The sequence below is a fragment of the Pelophylax lessonae genome (assembly GCF_965119305.1).
Source record: "Pelophylax lessonae genome assembly, chromosome: 9".
Taxonomy (NCBI): Eukaryota; Metazoa; Chordata; class Amphibia; order Anura; family Ranidae; genus Pelophylax; species Pelophylax lessonae.
In genome coordinates this window covers 10,339,856-10,358,650 of record NC_138776.1, presented here as the reverse complement: position 1 = coordinate 10,358,650, position 18,795 = coordinate 10,339,856, and the positions used below count along the sequence as shown (strand labels likewise).

The window sequence follows — 18,795 nt, the reverse complement described above, 5'->3', positions numbered from 1 at the left end:
AGCTGGGGTTTAATGACAGGTCCTGTTTACAGTCACAGAAATACGTACCATCAGAGCCAATGTAAAGATGTTGTGTTTTGCAAGCAGAGCCGTCTCGTAGGACAAGAGGAACTTCAACAAATTTATTAAAGCTGGAAAAGAAAAAAAAAGAAAAAAATACAAATTTTAATCACAAATATCATGTCAGTGGTAATGTCCAGAAATCGCTGGGTGAACAATCATAGTGCCGGTTTCCGTGTCATTCTGCAAAGCCGTCCCTCTGTATAGAAGGCGAGGTGTGAGATGGAAATGTCTCCTATGAATATTACACAGGAAATAGATTTCTAAGCTGAATGCAGCGGGGCCTGGGTGACCTTTTCCGAGCAAAGCATCCCTCCACCAACAATGAGGACCCGGGGTGATCGTATTCTCACTGCAAGCATACATTTATTTACTAAGAAGCCCATGTAAAACCACTGCGGGGGATTAGGGGAGTATGGATTTTCATGCTGCTGATCAAGCCTGGCCGGCCTTTAACAAAAATTGCATTATGGAACATTGACCAGAAGAGTTAAAAAAAACCTTCACCTAATACAGAATATAACAATATAGGCTAAGAACATTCAAGAGTTCTTTCACATTGCCCCGCTTCTAAAACACACTATGAGTTTTAAAAACCCGCATAGCACACTTTAAATGTGTAAACATGTTTTGTGACGCATATGCAGTGAAAATCTGGTCATTAAGGGCACCGGTGGGTGCCGGCTTTGCTATTTACTGGTTGTTAGGTAGCTGGCAGAAGCCAGCATCCTTAACAACTAGTGAAAAGCGAAGCTGGCACCTGCAGGCCCCCGTTAACAACCAGTGAAAGGCAGAGCTGGCACCGGCAGGCGCCCTTAACAACCAGTGAAAGGCAGAGCTGGCACCTGCAGGCGCCCTCAACAACCAGTGAAAGGCAGAGCTGGCACCTGCAGGCGCCCTTAACAACCAGTAAAAAGCAGAGCCAATAGCGAATAGCGTAGCCGGCACCTACAGGCATCCTCAACAACCTCAACAACCAGTGAACATTGGAGCCGGCACCTGCATGTGTCCTGAACGACCAGTGAATGGGGGAATAGGGGAGCCAGCACCTGCAGATGTCCTTAACAACCTGTGAATAGCTGGTTGCTAAGGAGCCGGTACCTGCAGGTGTCCTTAACAACCAGTGAATAGCAGAGCCTGCACCCGCTGGCATCCTTAACAACCAGTGATTCACTGGTCGTTAAGGACGCATGCAGGTGCCAACGACATGTAAAAAGCTACTCCGGAGTCTGGCTGTCACAATGGAGCACAAATATAGCTTCAACAGGGGGGCATGTAAGACACCAGGGGTCTAAAAAGCCCCTGTAGTCTCATTAGAGAGAGAACCTGTCACCAAAAATAGCATTACATAGTCAACTTTTTTCCACTTCTATTCACTTTTTTCCACAATTATCCACCTGCCGACCGCAATCCAGCCATAAACCCAGTATTGTTTTTTTTTTAGCTGGCTTTCTTAGGACAGCAGTTAAAGCTGATAATTAGCAATCCCCAACTCTGCTGATCCCCTACTTAGTAGCAACCCCCAGCTCAGCCGATTCCCTACTCTGTAGTAACTCCAAACTCTGCTGATGCCCCTCTCAGTAGTAACCCCAAGCTCTGCTGATAACCCACTCCATAGTAACGTCCATTTTATCTGATCCCTTACTCAGTATTAACTCCCAGATCAGCTGACCCTCTTCTCCGTAGTAACCCTCAACTCTGCTGATCCGCTGCTTAGTAGTAACCCCCAACTCTGCTGATCCCCTACTCTGTAGTAACCCCAAGCTCTGCTGATGCCCTACTCAGTAGTAACCCTCAGCTCTGCTGATCCCCTGCTCATTAGTAATGCCAGCTCTGCTGATCCCCTGCTCATTAGTAATGCCAGCTCTGCTGATTCCCTGCTCAGTAGTAACCCCCAACTCTGCTAAACCACTTCTTCATAGTAACCCCAGCTCTGCTAAATCCCTACTCAGTAGTACCCCAGCTTGGCTGATCCTCCACTCAGTAGTAACCCCAAGCTCTGTAAAACTTCTGGTTTGCTGATCCTCCTCTCTTCTCACCTCCCACTATATTGCTCCCATGCTTCTCACCATGTATGTTGTCTGCTAGTCTCTCCTGCTCCAATCCCCCAGCTCTGCTGCTCAGTCCCGTCTCTCCAGTCCCTGCTCACATTCCACTGTAGCATTCCCACGCTCACCTACCTGCTGCTCCATTTTGCACACCAGACACTCCCACTTTTTTTTTTTTTTTAACCTGAAATTCCACTTTAATTATTATTTAGGCCCGAAATACATTTTTTTAAAGGTGTAAAACCCTGAGAAAAATGGCTCTGGCAGTAATATGGTTAACAGGCGATGTGTGAAGTATAATGACCAGATTTCACCTTTCCATCTGCATGGAGGAGACACGTCAGTCCTGATGGGAAAGTGTGAGTAAAACAAACAGAGAAGATGTTTTCGGAACAACAAGAAACTGTCCAACAATCATAACGGAAAATCAGCTGGCGCAGCATAACGCCATAAAAGAGAGCAAAGCCGCGTGTGAACTGCCACTTGTAAACATCTGAGCCGTCTGTGCGTCAGTGTGCTGACACATATGGCTCCTCGCGGATAACGGTTTTACTTAAAGCAAATGAGATCTTACAGCAAGGACTAGCCGTGGCTGCTGAATCAGCACTGTGCGCCAAAGCAATTAACAGAGCGAGGACCCCGGAGGAATATACAATATGCGACAACTCATTTCTGACACCACAAGACCGCTTTTTGGGATACGGCGATCATTACAGCACAATGAGTTCCATTCCCGGACTGAAGGAGGACTCTTCACAGCATGTGAATCCAGAAAAATAACCCTCTTCTTTGTGAACGTTTACCGATGATGAGGTCTACGGGGACGTCATACTCTTACACCCAGAATCTCACCTCCCGATGTACTCGCTCCTCTCCTGGACTGACCAAAGCTATATACACAGATTGCATCTCATAAAATTAGAATATCATCGAAAAGTTCATTTATTTCAGTAATTCAACTCAAAAACAGAAACTCCTATATCTCATATAGAGGTGTTACACACAGAGTGATATATTTCATGCATTTCTTTCTTTTAATTTTGATGATTATGGCTTACAGCGAGTGACACCCCAAAATTCAGTATCTCAGAGAATTAGAATAGTACAAAAGAATAAAAAAAAAAAAAAATAAAAAAAAAGGATTTTTAATACAGAAATGTTGGCTTACTGAAAAGTCTGTCAGGGGAGGAACCTTTGGGGGAATGAAAAATGGAGAAAGATCTGGGAGTCTTGGTAGAGGATAGACTAAGCAGTAGCATGCAATGTCAAGCGGCAGCTGCCAAAGCCGGCAGAATATTAGCATGCATAAAGAAAGGGATGTATTCCAGAGATAAGACTATAAACCTTCCACTTTATAAAACTCTGGTCCGACCGCATCTGGAGTATTCTGTCCAGTTCTGGTCACCAGTCCTCAGGAGGGATGTGTTGGAGCTGGAGAGAGTCCAGAGAAGGGCAACTGAACTAATTAGGGGATTGGAGGACCTTAATTATGAAGAGCGTCTGCAATCGCTTGATTTATTCTCCCTGGAGAAGAGACGCCTGAGAGGGGACATGATAGCAATTTATAAATACCTCAATGGTGATCTCAGCATAGAAAAAAAGCTATTCAGTCGAAGGGATTGCATGAGGACTTGAGGACATACAATGCAATTAGAGGAGAAGCATTTTAACCTCAGGCAACACGGGGGGTTCTTTACTGTTAGGGCTACAAGATTCTCTACCACAAGAGGTGGTTTCTGCGGGAAGTATGGTGGCTTTCAAAAGACTCTTGGAGGTACATCTTAAGGATCAGAACATTCAGGGGTATGTGAGATGATTACGGCCACACACACCTACACAGGTTGAACTGGATGGACTATTGTCTTTATTCAGCCTCACCTACTATGTAACTATGCAACTATGTAACTATATGTATGTCCATTTACAGTATAGTACGCACTCAATGCTCCTTTTGCATGAATTACTGCGTCAATGCGGTGTGGCATGGAGGCGATCAGCCTGTGGCACTGCTGAGGTGTTATGGAAGCCCAGGTTGCTTTGATAGCGGTCTTCAGCTCATCTGCATTATTGGGTTTGGTGTCTCATCTTCCTCTTGACAATTTCCCACAGATTTTCTATGGGGTTTAGGTCAGGCGAGTTTGCTGGCCAGTCAAGCACAGTGATCCCATGATCATGTGACCAGGTATTGGTGGTTTTGGCAGTGTGGGCGGTGCCAAATCCTGCTGGAAAATGAAATCAGCATCTCCATAAAGCTGGTCAGCAGACGGAAGCATGAAGAGCTCTAGAATTTCCTGCTAGAGGGCTGCGCTGACTTTGGACTTGATAAAAACACAGTGGACCAACACCAGCAGATGATCACAGACCACAGATTGTGGAAACTTCACACTGGACCTCATGCAACTTAGATTCTGTGCCTCTTCACTCCTCCTCCAGACTCTTAGACCTTGATTTCCAATTTAAATGTTTTATCAAGTCCAAAGTCAGCGCAGCCCTCTAGCAGGAAATTCTAGAGCTCTTCATGCTTCCATCTGCTGACCAGATTTATGGATACAGGATCACTGTGCTTGATTGGCCAAAAAACTTGCCTGACCAAAACCCCATAGAGAATCTGTGGGGTATTGTCAGAGGAAGATGAGAGACACCAGACCCAACAATGCAGAGGAGCTGAAGGCCGCTATCAAAGAAAGAGGCAGAGAGAAGCATGAAGAGCTCTAGAATTTCCTGCTATAAGGCTGCGCTGACGTTGGACTTGATAAAACACAGTGGACCAACACCAGCAGATGACACGGCTCCCCAAATCATCACTGACTGTGGAACATTTTGCATTACAATTGGAAATGAAGGTCCCAGAGTCTGGAGGAGGAGTGGAGAAGAACAGAATCTAAGTTGCATGAGGTCCGGTGTGAAGTTTCCACAGTCAGTGATGATTTGGGGAGCCGTGTCATCTGCTGGTGTTGGTCCACTGTGTTTTATCAAGTCCAAAGTCAGCGCAGCCCTCTAGCAGGAAATTCTAGAGCAGGGGTCTTCAAACTATGGCCTTCCAGTTCTTCAGGAACTACAATTCCCAGCATGCTTAGTCATGTCTGTGACTATCAGTTTTACAATGCCTTATGGGACGTGTACTTCCGCAACAGCTGGAGGGCCGTAGTTTGAGGATCCTTGCCCTAGAGAATCGTGCAAAAGGAGCCCCGACCAAGTATTGATTGCATCCTATACTGTACATGGACAGACTTTTCACTGAGACAACATTTCTGTAATATTCAAATTTTCTGAGATACTGAATATTGGGGTGTCACTCGCTGTAAGCCTTAATCATCAAAATGAAAAGAAAGAAATGCTTGAAATATATCACTCTGTGTGTAACACATCTATATAAAATATAGGAGTTTCACTTTTTTAATTGAATTACTGAAATAAATTAACTTTGTGATGATATTCTAATTTTATGAAATGTGGGAATGGAGTCAATTATTAGTTATAACATTGGAGTATCATCGCTGTACGAAATAACGTAGAAATATGTATAATAGGACTATAGAAACCCCTCCGAGGGCCAAATACACTCACAGATAACTTTATGAGGTACACCTGTTCAGTTGCTTGGTAACATAAAATGCTAATCAGCCAATCACGTGGCAGAAACTCAAAACATTTAGGGTCGACGCGTTTCGCGGGATAACCCGGATCAGGACCTCAGACCTCATTTGTAAATACAGTTGGCCCCATCCAAGGAGGAAGTTTCAGTTCACTCAGATGTGCTTCCTCACATCTGAGTGAACTGAGTGAAAGAGTTCATCCGAACAAGTTCATCCGAAGAGTTCGTGCCAAAGGGTGGAAGAGTTCATCCGAACAAGTCATGCCGGTCAGTGGGAAGATCACCCGAAAGGGGATATTATGGACTCACTCTTTTTTTTGAATCAGCATGACATGATCCAGAACAAAGGACAAAGATCTGAGGTGAAACAAAGCAAAGTCTCCCTTATAGCAGGATCCCCCTTATATCAAAGTTCACCTAAAGAGGCCCCCCCTTACATTAGAGTCCTCATCAGAGTCCCCCCTTACATCAGGTTCCCCATCAGAACCCCCTGTTACATTTGGGTCCCCCCCCCTTACAGTCGTGCCCCCATCAGAGCCCCCTTACATCAGCATCCTCAATAAATTCCCCTTTACCTCAGGGTCCCCATCAGAGCCTCCAGTGACATCAGGATCCCTATCAAGAGTCCCTCCTTACATCCTTGTTCCCATCAGTTTCCCCTTCAGAGCTCTGGCCTCACATCTGAGTCCCCATCAGAGACCCCCTTATATCAGAGTCCACCTTACATCAGTGTCCTCATCAGGTTCTTCCCCTACACCAGGGTCCAATCAGAGGGCCCCCCCTCACATACGATTCCCCATCCAGGTCCCCTTTAGAACCCCCCTTACATCAAGATCCCTATCAGTGTCCCCCCTTACACCTGGCTCCTCAATACATTCCCCCTTACATTAGTGTCCCAATCAGAGCCCCCCTTACATCAGTGTCCCCATCAGAGCCCCCCTTATATCAGAGTACCCCCTTACATCAATGTCTCCATCAGAACTCCCCTTACATAAGTGTCCCTATCAAGAGTCCCCCCTTACATCAATGTCCCCATCAGAGTCCCCCCTTACATCAGTGTCCCCATCAGAGCTCCCCTTACATCAGTGTCCCCATCAGAGCTCCCCTTATATCAGATGTCCCTAAAAGAGTCCCACTTACATCAATGTCCCCTTCAGAATCTCTCTTACATCTGAGTCCCCATCTGTGTCGCCCCCACCCACCTCTCCTTTTTTCAGGGTCCCTGGTCGGCAAAGGCCAACTGATTTGGATTCTCAGTCCACGCACATCAGATGCAGGCTGGATAAAATCTTTTAGTAGGACAGATGTGGCCCCAGGCCATAGTTTAGAGATCCCTGCACTAGAGCAGCGGTCCCCAACATGTCACCAGGGATCGGTTTCGTCAAAGACAATTGTATTTTCAGCTACTCCCCAGCACTACCATTACCATCCCACCTCAGATCATGAGATTTTCATAGGAGCGCACAACCTAGATCCAGGGGAGAACTGGGCTAGGGGGGCAATCGCCCCCTGGGCCGCTCTGATGTCCTAATGTCCTATAATAAGGCTGCACCGCTTCTGCCACAGACATGCCTAAAGGATTCCTGGTGAAGAGTGAAAAAAAGTCTCTGCCACTGACCTACTGAGTGCGGGATGAAGACAATGACAGAGGACAGGACATCCCCCCCCCCCCCGCCCCCACTCCCCCGGATTGATGGTGTAAACTGTCTGAGCAGAAGCTGGTTCCATGTCCCACTTGAGACTCTCCTCTCCTGGCCAGCCCCAACAGAGCTGTCCCAGCTCCCCCTAAGCCACCTTGCTGGCCAGGTTGGGAACCCGGATTCAGCTGGTGAGTAGAGTACCTGGAGCCGGGCTTTAGACTGGAACGGGGGTCAGGAGAAGGAGAGGAAGAGGGAGAGTGGGAGTGGGGCCGAGTTGCTGCACCATGGGCCTCTGGTTTGTACTTGCCCCCTGGGCTGAAAGGTGCCAGTCTGCCCCAGCTTAGATCCTACCTAGATCGTGCATGTGCAGCTTACAGTACAGGTTCACCCTCCTGTGAGATTCTAATGCCGCCCGGTGATCTGACAAGAGGCGATAATGTGAGCCGCTGTAAGTACAGATCAAGCCTCTCTCTCACACCGCTCACCCTCTACTGTGCGGCCCCAGTTGCTAACAGCAAAGGGACCAGTACCAGTCTGTGGCCTGGGTTTTTTACTAGAGTATACCATTTTATGGTGATCATTTTTCCCCCTCAGTAACTAACCACACTTCTCCATTTCCCATATTACACAGTTTGTTAGTTGCTAAGGACTTGCAATCCTGTCAGTTCCCGAAACTATGCAAAATGGGTAAAAAATAAAAATACTCCTTTCCTATTCCATTCATACAATGTAACCTTTTCTGTTCCTATATTTCCTATCCCTGTGTTTATTTCAGTGAGGAAGTACTCGGTGCCCTACTTATTGATCCAGTAACAGCGGTGAAGGCACGTCTTAATAGAAAACCGAGGCGCCCGGCCTTCTGTTAATAGGAGACGTTGCGGTAAGCGGGGCTAAAATTAGAAGGTGGCAGGTGAAGCGATCTGACGGCACTCCTTTCCCCCGACAAGCAGCAATAATGATGGCATGAAAAATGGCACCGGAGGTTTCTGGTGTCTTATCTACAAGAACCAAACACACAGGAGGAGTACATCCATCACAGGTGACCGGGTAACCGGCTCATCAGTGGCAGCGTGCCCCCCCTCCATCACACACACAGATTAACCCATCAATCATCCTATATATAGAGGTGAGCGAACGGTGAACACACACCAATATTTAATGAAAGTGAATGCACGCCAAAAATCTTTATTCCTAATACAATCCCAATATATCGCAGCTTACCAGTCCTTAGATGTGGTGGCTGCATTCCATTCTTTCTTTTTTATTCCCGTGGTGAATGTGCCAATACAGTGAGGGGAAAAAGTATTTGATCCCCCGCTGATTTTGTATGTTTGCCCGCTGACAAAGAAAGGAATGCCGAATACATAGTAATACAATTGGATCTTATATAATGTATGTAATGAAAAAAAAAAAAAAAAAAAAGAAGAAGGAAAAGGTGAAAACACAGCACTCTAAAGAAACAGCCCAGCCAGGAATAGATGAAAGCGACTTTAGGCCAACTCCTCCCAGGGCTGTTGACGTGTTTCGCCCTGCCCACAGGGCTTAGTCATAGGGATACTCTATGAATAAGCCCTGTAGACAGGGCGAAACATGTCAGTGGCGTGTCCTTGGAGGAGTTTGGCCGAAGCCGCTTTTAATTTTTCTTACCCGGGCTGTTGCTTCAGAGTGCAGGGTTTCACCTTTCCTTCACCAAGTGTGTATATAGAGCCAGGACGGGCTCTCTCAACACCGGCCCCTGCATTCAGTTGGAGTCATCAGAGCATTATGGGATGACTGCTTAGAGCGACACCCAGTGCCATCTTATCAGTTAAGGACCAGGCCTATTTCTGACACTTGTTTAAAAGTTAAAATCAGTATTACTTACTTAGAACCCCCAAACAATATATATATATATATATATATATATTTTTTTTTTTTTTAGCAGAGACCCTAGAGAATAAAATGGAGATTGTTGCAATACTTTATGTCACACCGTATTTACGTGGCAGTCTTACAAACGCAATTATTTGGGGAAAAAAATACACTTTTTGAATTAAAATAATAAGGAAACAATGCAGTGGTCACTGTCCAGGGGCCCCAGGTGTGTGGGGGCCCCATGATAATCTTGCATTACATCATACTTGCCAACTGTCATGGATTTGCTGGGAGAATCACGCTTTTTAATATGCTGTCACAGGATGGCCATGTCCTGGGCAGCATCCTGGGAACCTGTACTGTGCCCTCCATGCCCACCGTACTGTGTCATTTTGCCTCCTCCCCTGTACTGTGCCCCCCTAGTCCTCCCCTGTACTGTGTCCTGCCTCCTCCCCTGTACTGTGCCCCCCTAGTCCTCCCCTGTACTGTGTCCTGCCTCCTCCCCTGTACTGTGCCCCCCTAGCCCTCCCCTGTACTGTGCCCTCCAACCCCCCCCCTGTACTATGACCCCCTAGCCCTTCCCAGTACTGTGTCTTGCCTCCTCCCCTGTACTGTGCCCTCCAAACCCCCCCCCCCCGTACAGTGCCCTTCTGCCTCCTCCCCTGTACTGTTCCCTCCAAACCCCCCCTGTACGGTGCCCTTCTGCCTCCTCCCCTCTACTGTGCCCCCCTAACCCCCCCCCATACTGTGCTCCCCTAACACCCCACCCCCGTACTGTGCTCCCCAAATCCCCCCTCCTTATACTGTGCCCTTCTTACCTCCCTGTACTGTGCCCCCCTAACTCCCCTCTTGTACTGTGCCCTTTTGCCTCCTCCCCTGTACAGTGCCCCCCTAACCACTTCCCCCCATACTGTGCCATCCTAACCCTCCGTACTGTGCCCCTTCTGCCTCCTCCCCCATACTGAGCCCCCCCCCCGTGTTGATTAGTGTTTGAGTTAGGGCATGTTTTCTTATTGTTTAACCTTTTCGTTGCCAGAGCCATTTTTTGCACATGTTTAAAAAAACATTTTAGCACTAAAGAGGATGTAAAACCCCCAAACATATATTTTCCGAAAGCAGACACCCTAGAGAATAAAATAGTGGTAGTTCCAATTTTTTATGTCACGTGATATTACCGCAAAGGTCTAGAAAGTGTGAAATTTCAGTAAAAAAACACACTAAAGTAAATTTTAGGGCAAACAAGCCCAACACTACCCAAAGTTTTGATCAAATATAAAAGACGAGGTTGCCCTGAGTAAATATATACCCCCCCCCCCGTATGGTGCCCTTCTGCCTCCTCCCTTGTACTGTGTCATGCCTCCTCCCCTGTACTGTGCCCCCCTAGACCTCCCTTTTACTGTGCCCTCCAAACCCACAGGGTCAGGTCCAGGCAGCGAAAGGGTTAGAAGTATCAATACGTTTAATTCTATCACCTATTTATATTTTAATTCCTGAGTGTATACACACATGACAAAGGAAAGGTGAAACACCGCTCTGAAGCAACAGCCCGGGTACGAAGAGATTATAGCTGCTTCAGACAAATTCCCTTCCAGGACACGCCTCTGACAAGTTTCGCCCTGCCCACAGGGCTTATTCATAGGGGATCCCTGTGGCTAAACCCTGTGGGCAGGGCAAAAGGCGTCAGTGGAGTGCCCTGGGAGGAGTTGGCCTAAAGCGGCTTTAATCTTTTCACCTTTCCTTCATCATGTGTGTATATAGAGCCGGGACGGGCTCTCTCAACGTCGGCCACTGCATTCAGTGGGAGTCACCAGAGCATTATGGGATGACTGCTTAGAGTGACACCCAGGGCCGTTTTAATAGCATCATGGGCCCCTGGGCATTACATGCATTATAGAAGATCCAGTGATGTAATCACCTGGTTCCTGCTTCTCCATGCAATGCAGGCAGATCATGGCTGGTGGAACTGGCTGGCAGGGTGCTGTACATCGATTCCTAAAACATCATAGCATCTGGTCTCTGCAGAAGCAGTGGGCTGCTCACTTGGAGGAATTATGCAAATGCATTAAAGGTTGGATGTCAATATGGAGGGGTGGGAGCTCCCAGACAGGCTGTATTTGCATTGAAAGAACTTAATGATGAATGAAAGTGATGAGCCAGGGACAGTCAGGCTGGGGAGGAAAGCGCTAGATCAGTGATGGCGAACCTTGGCACTCCAGATGCTTTGGAACTACATTTCCCATGATGCTCAACTACACTGCAGAGTGCACGAGCATCATGGGAAATATAGTTCCAAAACATTTGGGGTGCCAAGGTTCACCATCACTGTGCTAGATGATGCTGGAGGTCCTCTAGCCAGAAAAAGAGACCACCAACAGTTGGTTGATAGTCTTGAGCCATACTTCAGGATGTTGATGCACAGACTGACAACACTGCAATTATTTCAGTGCAGAAAAGATAGTGAAGCGTGGCTATGGACCAGAGGAAAAAAAGCCCTTATGTGCTAGTGTAAAATTCTCCTAGATAGGTTGCTAGGATGTTAGGTACATTTTGTTGTTGTTGGCTCCTTTGTAATCAGTGGAGCAGCTATTGCTTGCTTTGGGCTGTTTTGGATCTCACAGGCTGCAAGCTTAATTGTTTCCCCCTGCATTCTAGAGGCTTCTGGAACATAGTGGACGGGGGGCCAAATAAGCAGCCTGAATGTTTATTGTGCTTCGGCCAATCCCTGGGGAGGAGTGCCCAGTAGGTGGCTGGAGAGGTATATAAATAGATTGAGCTTTAGAACAGCAGGGTCTTCTTCATGAAAGGATTCCACACATCCGGGTGGGGATGGCTACTCCCACCTTCAGCAGTGCTGCTGATGTTAGCTGATATTCACTTGGGTCCCAGCTGTTGCATAGCTGGGGGGGGGGCGACTTCTAAATCTTCTTGGAGCAAAGGATCTGGTCTGGAGAGCTCATTGAAGAGTGCCAAATTGGAAAGGGTCTGGCTGTCCTGTGGCATTTTGGGCATTATTGTCTCCCTCACTCAAGAGTGCCCGGTGGAAGTTGGAAGGAGACTTCCTGTTATCCTTTGACATTGTGAGCACAGTCCTGAGCCCCAGGCCCTGATGACTGAGTGCTGGTTGAGGAGCATACCAGTGGTGATTGTGGCAGTCCTAGCAAGGTCTCAGTTCTGGTTATCTTCACTGGCCTCTGGTGTAAAGAGAAGCTTAGGCCAGCACAATGTGTCCTCCTGTTCCTACAGAGTGTTATGGAGTATCCCATGCAGCCCTACACCCTCTCCAAGTTTACTCAGCAATAAATACAAAAATACATCTCTAAAACCAGTGGTCTCCAAAATGTGGTTCGGGGGCCGAATGTGGCCCTTGGCTTGCCTTTATCTGGCCCTTGGTGCACTATTCCTCCAACAGACATGAATGATGGGGCACTATTACTCCAATGGACACCAATGATGGGGCACTATTCCTCCAATGGACACCAATGATGGGGCACTATTCCCAAAACGGACACCAACGATGGTGCACTATTCCTTCAAAAGGACATCAATGATGGTGCACCATTCCTTCCACTGACACCAATAATGGGATACCATTCCTCCAACAGACACCAATGATGGGGCACAATTCCTCCCACTGACACCTTCGATTAGGCATTATTACTCTGACATCGACAGGGCACTTTTTCTTCCACTGACACCAATGATGGGTCACTAATCCTTCCACTAATACCAATGATGGAGCCCTATTCCTCCCACTGACAACATTGATGGGGCACCATTCCTCTCATTGACACCATCACACCAATGATGGGGCACCATTCCTCCTACCGACCCCTTTGATGAGGCACTATTCCTCCAAATGACACTAATGATGAGGCACCGTTTCTCCCACTCACATCATCAATGGGGCTTTATTTCTCCAACTGACACCAATGATGAGGCACTATTCTACCCACTGACACTATCACTTGGGCTTTATTCCTAGAACTGACACCAATGATGAGACACCACCGCTCCCATTTACACTACTGATTGAGGCTCTTTTCCTCCAACTGACAGCAGTAATGTGGCCCCATTCTTCCCACTGACAGCATATATGAGGCAGGCACTATTGCTCTGACACCATCGATGAAGCACTATTTCTCCAACTGGCATCAATGATAGGGCACTATTCCTTGCATTCACAGGATCAATGGAGCATTATCCCTCTATAACTAACATCGATAATGGGGTACTATTCCTCCCTTTATGATCAATGATGGGGCATCATTTACTGACATTGATGCCGGGGATGATGCTACTCCCACTAATCACAGTCCAGACCCCCTAAAGCCTGAAGGACCATAAACTGGCCCTTTGTTTAGACAATTTGAAGATCCCTGGTCTAGACTGTTTATTGAGACGGAGTGATTGGACTGTTCCTATGTGCCTGGCTGTTGCTGCTCTATCTTAAGAAAGAACCAGAATAAAGTCCTGCAGCTTCTACTGGGGTAGTACTACAACACTATGACATCTACAGTTGTCCACATTGGCTTTACATCCCATTAAGCTATTCCAAGTATTGCATGCAGAATTTGGGCCACACTACTCCAATGACTTCTCCTGCTGGTGCAGAGCATGGGGTGAGCATTGAAGTAGGTTGTTCTTCTGTGTCCACCACTGTGGTGGCTTCAAAGGCTAAGGATCACCTAAACTTCCTTTGCTTGGTGATGCTACATCCAGCTAACTCCCACCATGACTGACTGCTGTCTCCATCTGGGAAGCCTGAAAGGGCTCATTTACACTCGCTTCGACTTAACCACACTTTAAAGTGCCTACTGCTTCAACATTCTTTTTTCATGCATTTTTGATGCATCTGTAATGCTTTTTTGAAGCTTTAATGAAGCTTGGAAAATTCCCTGTGTGTGTTGCTTTTCAATTTGTTTTAAAGGGGCTCAGTAGAAAAGTACCCCCACTCAGCAGTTCCCCAGCTAATTAGTACCACTATTCATCATATCATCATGTTCATTAGTACCCTCGTTCAGTAGATCACCTGCTCAGTACTACCCCCAGCTCTGCTGATGCCACACTCCTTAGAACCACAGCTTTGCTAATCCCCTGTTCAGTAGTAACCGCCAGCTCTGCTTATCCCCCACTCAATAGTAACCCCCAGCTCTGTTGATCCTTCTCTCTCTGCAGTCTCTGCTCACCTTCCACTATAGAGTTTCCATGTTGTGCACCATGCGTGACATCTGCTAGGTTCTCCTGCTCCAGTCCCCCAGCTATGCTGATCCTCTGCCGCTCCCTCCTCTCTCTCCAGTCCCACATCACCTTCCACTATAGCGTTCCCATGTTGCACACCATGTGTGACATCTGCTAGGTTCTCTTGCTCCGGTCCCCAAGCTCTGCTGATCCTATGTCGCTCAGTCCTCTCTCCTCTCTCTCTGGTCCCTGCTCACCTTCTGCTATAGCATTCCAATGTTGCGCACTATGTGTGACATCTGCTAGTTCTCCTGCTCTAGTCCCCCAGCTCTGCTGATCCTTTGCCGCTCAGTCCTCTCTCTCTAGTCCCCACTAACCTTTCACTATAGCCTTCTCAGGTTGCACCACCACGTGACATCTGCTATTTTCTCCTGCTCTAGTCCCCCAGCTCTGCTAATCCCATGTCGCTCAGTCCTCTCTTCCTGGTCCCCGCTCACCTTCCGCTATAGCGTTCCTATGTTGTGCACCACATGTTACATCTGCTAGTTTCTCCTGCTCCATTCCTCCAGCTCTGCTAAACCTCTGCCGCTGAGCCCTCTATCTCCAGTCCCCACTTGCCTTCTTCTTTAGCGTTCCCATGTTGCACACTATGTGTGCTGCTAGTTGCTCAGCTCCAATCAAGGCCCCGCTCACTTTTCTGCTGCTTCACACTGCACACCAGATGTGGCGTTTGCACCAGAAACTCCCAGAATATATACACATGAAGCGGAAAGGACTGCTGATAACGTCTTTCCTGTTTGCTTGTTGGTTTCCCAATGCATCCTGGGATATTTCATACTTGCAATACCTCCAAAACAAAGCAAAGCTGAAGCTGAATAAAAGCCTCCCAAAAGCTGCAGGTGCTGTAAGCAAGTGTTGTCAGACTTCTATGGAGGCTTGAGACGCTTTGAAGCACCAAGAAAGCAACATGGGTGATAATTTTTGATGCAAAGGAAACATAACGTGTCTTCAGGACTGTAAAGTCACCATTTTATTTAGAGACAGGTGCTTTGATTGGCATCCAGAGTGCTTCAAAAAAGCGTGTCGAATGCCACATTTTGAAGCAAGTGTAAATGAGCCCAAACAGATATACAGAGGCATTGCCCACAGCAACCTACTTTCCCTGTTCTGTCACCCCCGTGCAGCAGAGGACATACAGTGCTTTGCGAAAGTATTCGGCCCCTTAAACTTTTCAACCTTTCAACCTTTTGCCACATTTCAGGCTTCAAACATAAAGATATAAAACTGTATTTTTTTGTGAAGAATCAACAACAAGTGGGACACAATCATGAAGTGAAACGAAATTTATTGGATATTTCAAACTTTAACAAATAAAAAACTGAAAAATTGGGCGTGCAAAATTATTCAGCCCCCTTAAGTTAATACTTTGTAGGGCCACCTTTTGCTGCGATTACAGCTGTAAGTCGCTTGGGGTATGTCTCTATCAGTTTTACACATCGAGAGACTGAAATTTTTGCCCATTCCTCTGCAAAACAGCTCGAGCTCAGTGAGGTTGGATGGAGAGCGTTTGTGAACAGCAGTTTTCAGATCTTTCCACAGATTCTCGATTTAATTCAGGTCTGGACTTTGACTTGGCCATTCTAACACCTGGATATGTTTATTTGTGAACCATTCCATTGTAGATTTTGCTTTATGTTTTGGATCATTGTCTTGTTGGAAGACAAATCTCCGTCCCAGTCTCAGGTCTTTTGCAGACTCCATCAGGTTTTCTTCCAGAATGGTCCTGTATTTGGTTCCATCCATCTTCCCATCAAATTTTAACCATCTTCCCTGTCCCTGCTGAAGAAAAGCAGGCCCAAACCATGATGCTGCCACCACCATGTTTGACAGTGGGGATGGTGTGTTCAGGGTGATGAGCGGTGTTGCTTTTACGCCAAACATAACGTTTTGTATTGTTGCCAAAAAGTTCGATTTTGGTTTCATCTGAGCAGAGCACCTTCTTCCACATGTTTGGGGTGTCTCCCAGGTGGCTTGTGGCAAACTTTAAATTACACTTTTTATGGATATCTTTAAGAAATGGCTTTCTTCTTGCCAATCTTACATAAAGGCCAGATTTGTGCAGTATACGACTGATTGTTATCCTATGGACAGAGTCTCCCACCTCAGCTGTAGATCTCTGCAGTTCATCCAGAGTGATCATGGGCCTCTTGGCTGCATCTCTGATCAGTCTTCTCCTTGTATGAGCTGAAAGTTTAGAGGGACGGCCAGGTCTTCGTAGATTTGCAGTGGTCTGATACTCCTTCCATTTCAATATTATCGCTTGCACAGTGCTCCTTGGGATGTTTAAAGCTTGGGAAATCTTTTTGTATCCAAATCCGGCTTTAAACTTCTCCACAACAGTATCTCGGACCTGCCTGGTGTGTTCCTTGTTCTTCATGATGCTCTCTGCGCTTTAAACGGACCTCTGAGACTATCACAGTGCAGGTGCATTTATACGGAGACTTGATTACACACAGGTGGATTCTATTTATCATCATTAGTCATTTAGGTCAACATCTGATCATTCAGAGATCCTCACTGAACTTCTGCAGAGAGTTTGCTGCACTGAAAGTAAAGGGGCTGAATAATTTTGCATGCCCAATTTTTCAGCTTTTATTTGTTAACAAAGTTTGAAATATCCAATAAATTTCGTTCCACTTCATGATTGTGTCCCACTTGTTGTTGATTTATCACAAAAAATTACAGTTTTATATCTTTATGTTTGAAGCCTGAAATGTGGCAAAAGGTCGCAAAGTTCAAGGGGGCCGAAAACTTTTGCAAGGCACTGTAAAATCTGAAGCTTTGCACAGGAGCTTACCGTCTCCATGGCTCTGGTCTTTATTATCTGCCCATTAGGAAAGACAAAGCATAAAGATGGAATCTAAATGGTTGCTATGAACTCCACATTTGCCCGGCTGCCCACTGTGTTCTAGTATAGGGCATTAAGATGGAGTGTTTTTCTGCGGAGAACATATGGCTGGTGGAAGCTGATTGTCTCATCTCAGATGGATGTCATTAGCAGAAAACAGACTGACTGCTGAAATTAGAGCGTGCAGAGGCTGGAGAGTTCAGAGCACAATCTACCGATGTAATCAGGCCGGGAGGAGGCGGACAGCATTGATTATATGAACTTAGATAATCACCAACCTAACCTAGTAGATGAGGGCATGAACGTCACACAACTTCAAAACTCTGTTTTTTTTTTTTCCCAATAAAGTATATCCATGTGCTGACCGGCTAACTGGGAAAATAAGTCATTGCTTTACTGGTAAATACCGGGGTTATGGCTGCAGCTAGATGCCATCATTTTTCTCTCAGGCGCTAGTCTTTCAGATGACGGAGCGGTGCATTCGCCCTCCCCCCCAATCTCCTCCCGTTGCTTTCTGATGGTCCACAGGCTTACCCTGGGGAATCGGTGGCTCCAGGAACCGATACAGCACTGGCAGCAGCTGGGCACAGAGATGAGCGCAGGAAAGATAGCCTTCATTCATCTCTATGGCCTAGGAGGACTGGAGGGTCGTCATGGCATCACTTCCAGTTTCATGAAAAGTAGACCTTTTTTTTTTTTATACACTCCTGCTTCTATCGTCAATATTAAAAATTGAACAATGTCCACATTAGCAGAGCTTTCGATAATACACAATTCCTCCTCTGTCATTTAGATCCTTTAAATGTCCAGCAACATACATTTAAATGCTTTAAAATATTCCCAGGGAGTGTTGATGGGGAAAATTTTATTTCCAAGAGTATAGTCTAGAGCAGTGATGGGGAACCTTGGCACCCCAGATGTTTTGGAACTACATTTCCCATGATGCTTATCCACTCTGCAGTGTAGTTGAACATCATGGGAAATGTAGTTCCAAAACATCTGGGGTGCCAAGGTTCACCATCACTGGTCTAGAGATTCAAAAACCTTCACGTCACCACACCACGTGAGACCTCTCCCCTAGTGATTGAACACTCACCAGAGATCGATTTAACCAGGTGTAGCGGAATGGACACTGAGAGGGTGGTTTGTGTTGAGAGAGTGAGAACTCTTTCACTTGGGACTATCATATTTCTGAGCAGTGTCCCTCAGGAGATGTGTGGGGATGTATTGCAGATGGCTACAAAATGGTAGAAGTGTTTCATAGACCCATGCCAGTGGGTGGGGTTTGTTACTGTGAATACCTGCATTCCATTGTCCTATTGTTCCTGTCTGCCTTGTAAGCTTATTATGGGATGTGTGTTTGTGTGGGGGATGGCTCAAAGAGGGAGGGGTTTTCGCAGAGTGTAGATCTCTTGTGTTTTCAATAAACGATCTATGCTAGTTGACTCCCAGCCTATGTGTCGTCTAGTTCTTGGGAGGGAAGGATGGTATAACGCTACCTGGATTGTTGCA

The 18,795-nt window shown here is 46.5% G+C and overlaps 1 protein-coding gene across 1 annotated transcript in view; it reads right to left on the bottom strand.

Moving 5' to 3' along the window:
- Positions 1-18,795, bottom strand: part of ARMH3 (armadillo like helical domain containing 3) — a 318,191-nt gene that overhangs the window by 133,864 nt on the left and 165,532 nt on the right. Inside the window, exon 21 of the mRNA XM_082267886.1 lies at positions 49-131. Coding sequence (XP_082124012.1) covers positions 49-131 — 83 coding nt within the window. The remainder of the gene's footprint in view (positions 1-48; positions 132-18,795) is intronic.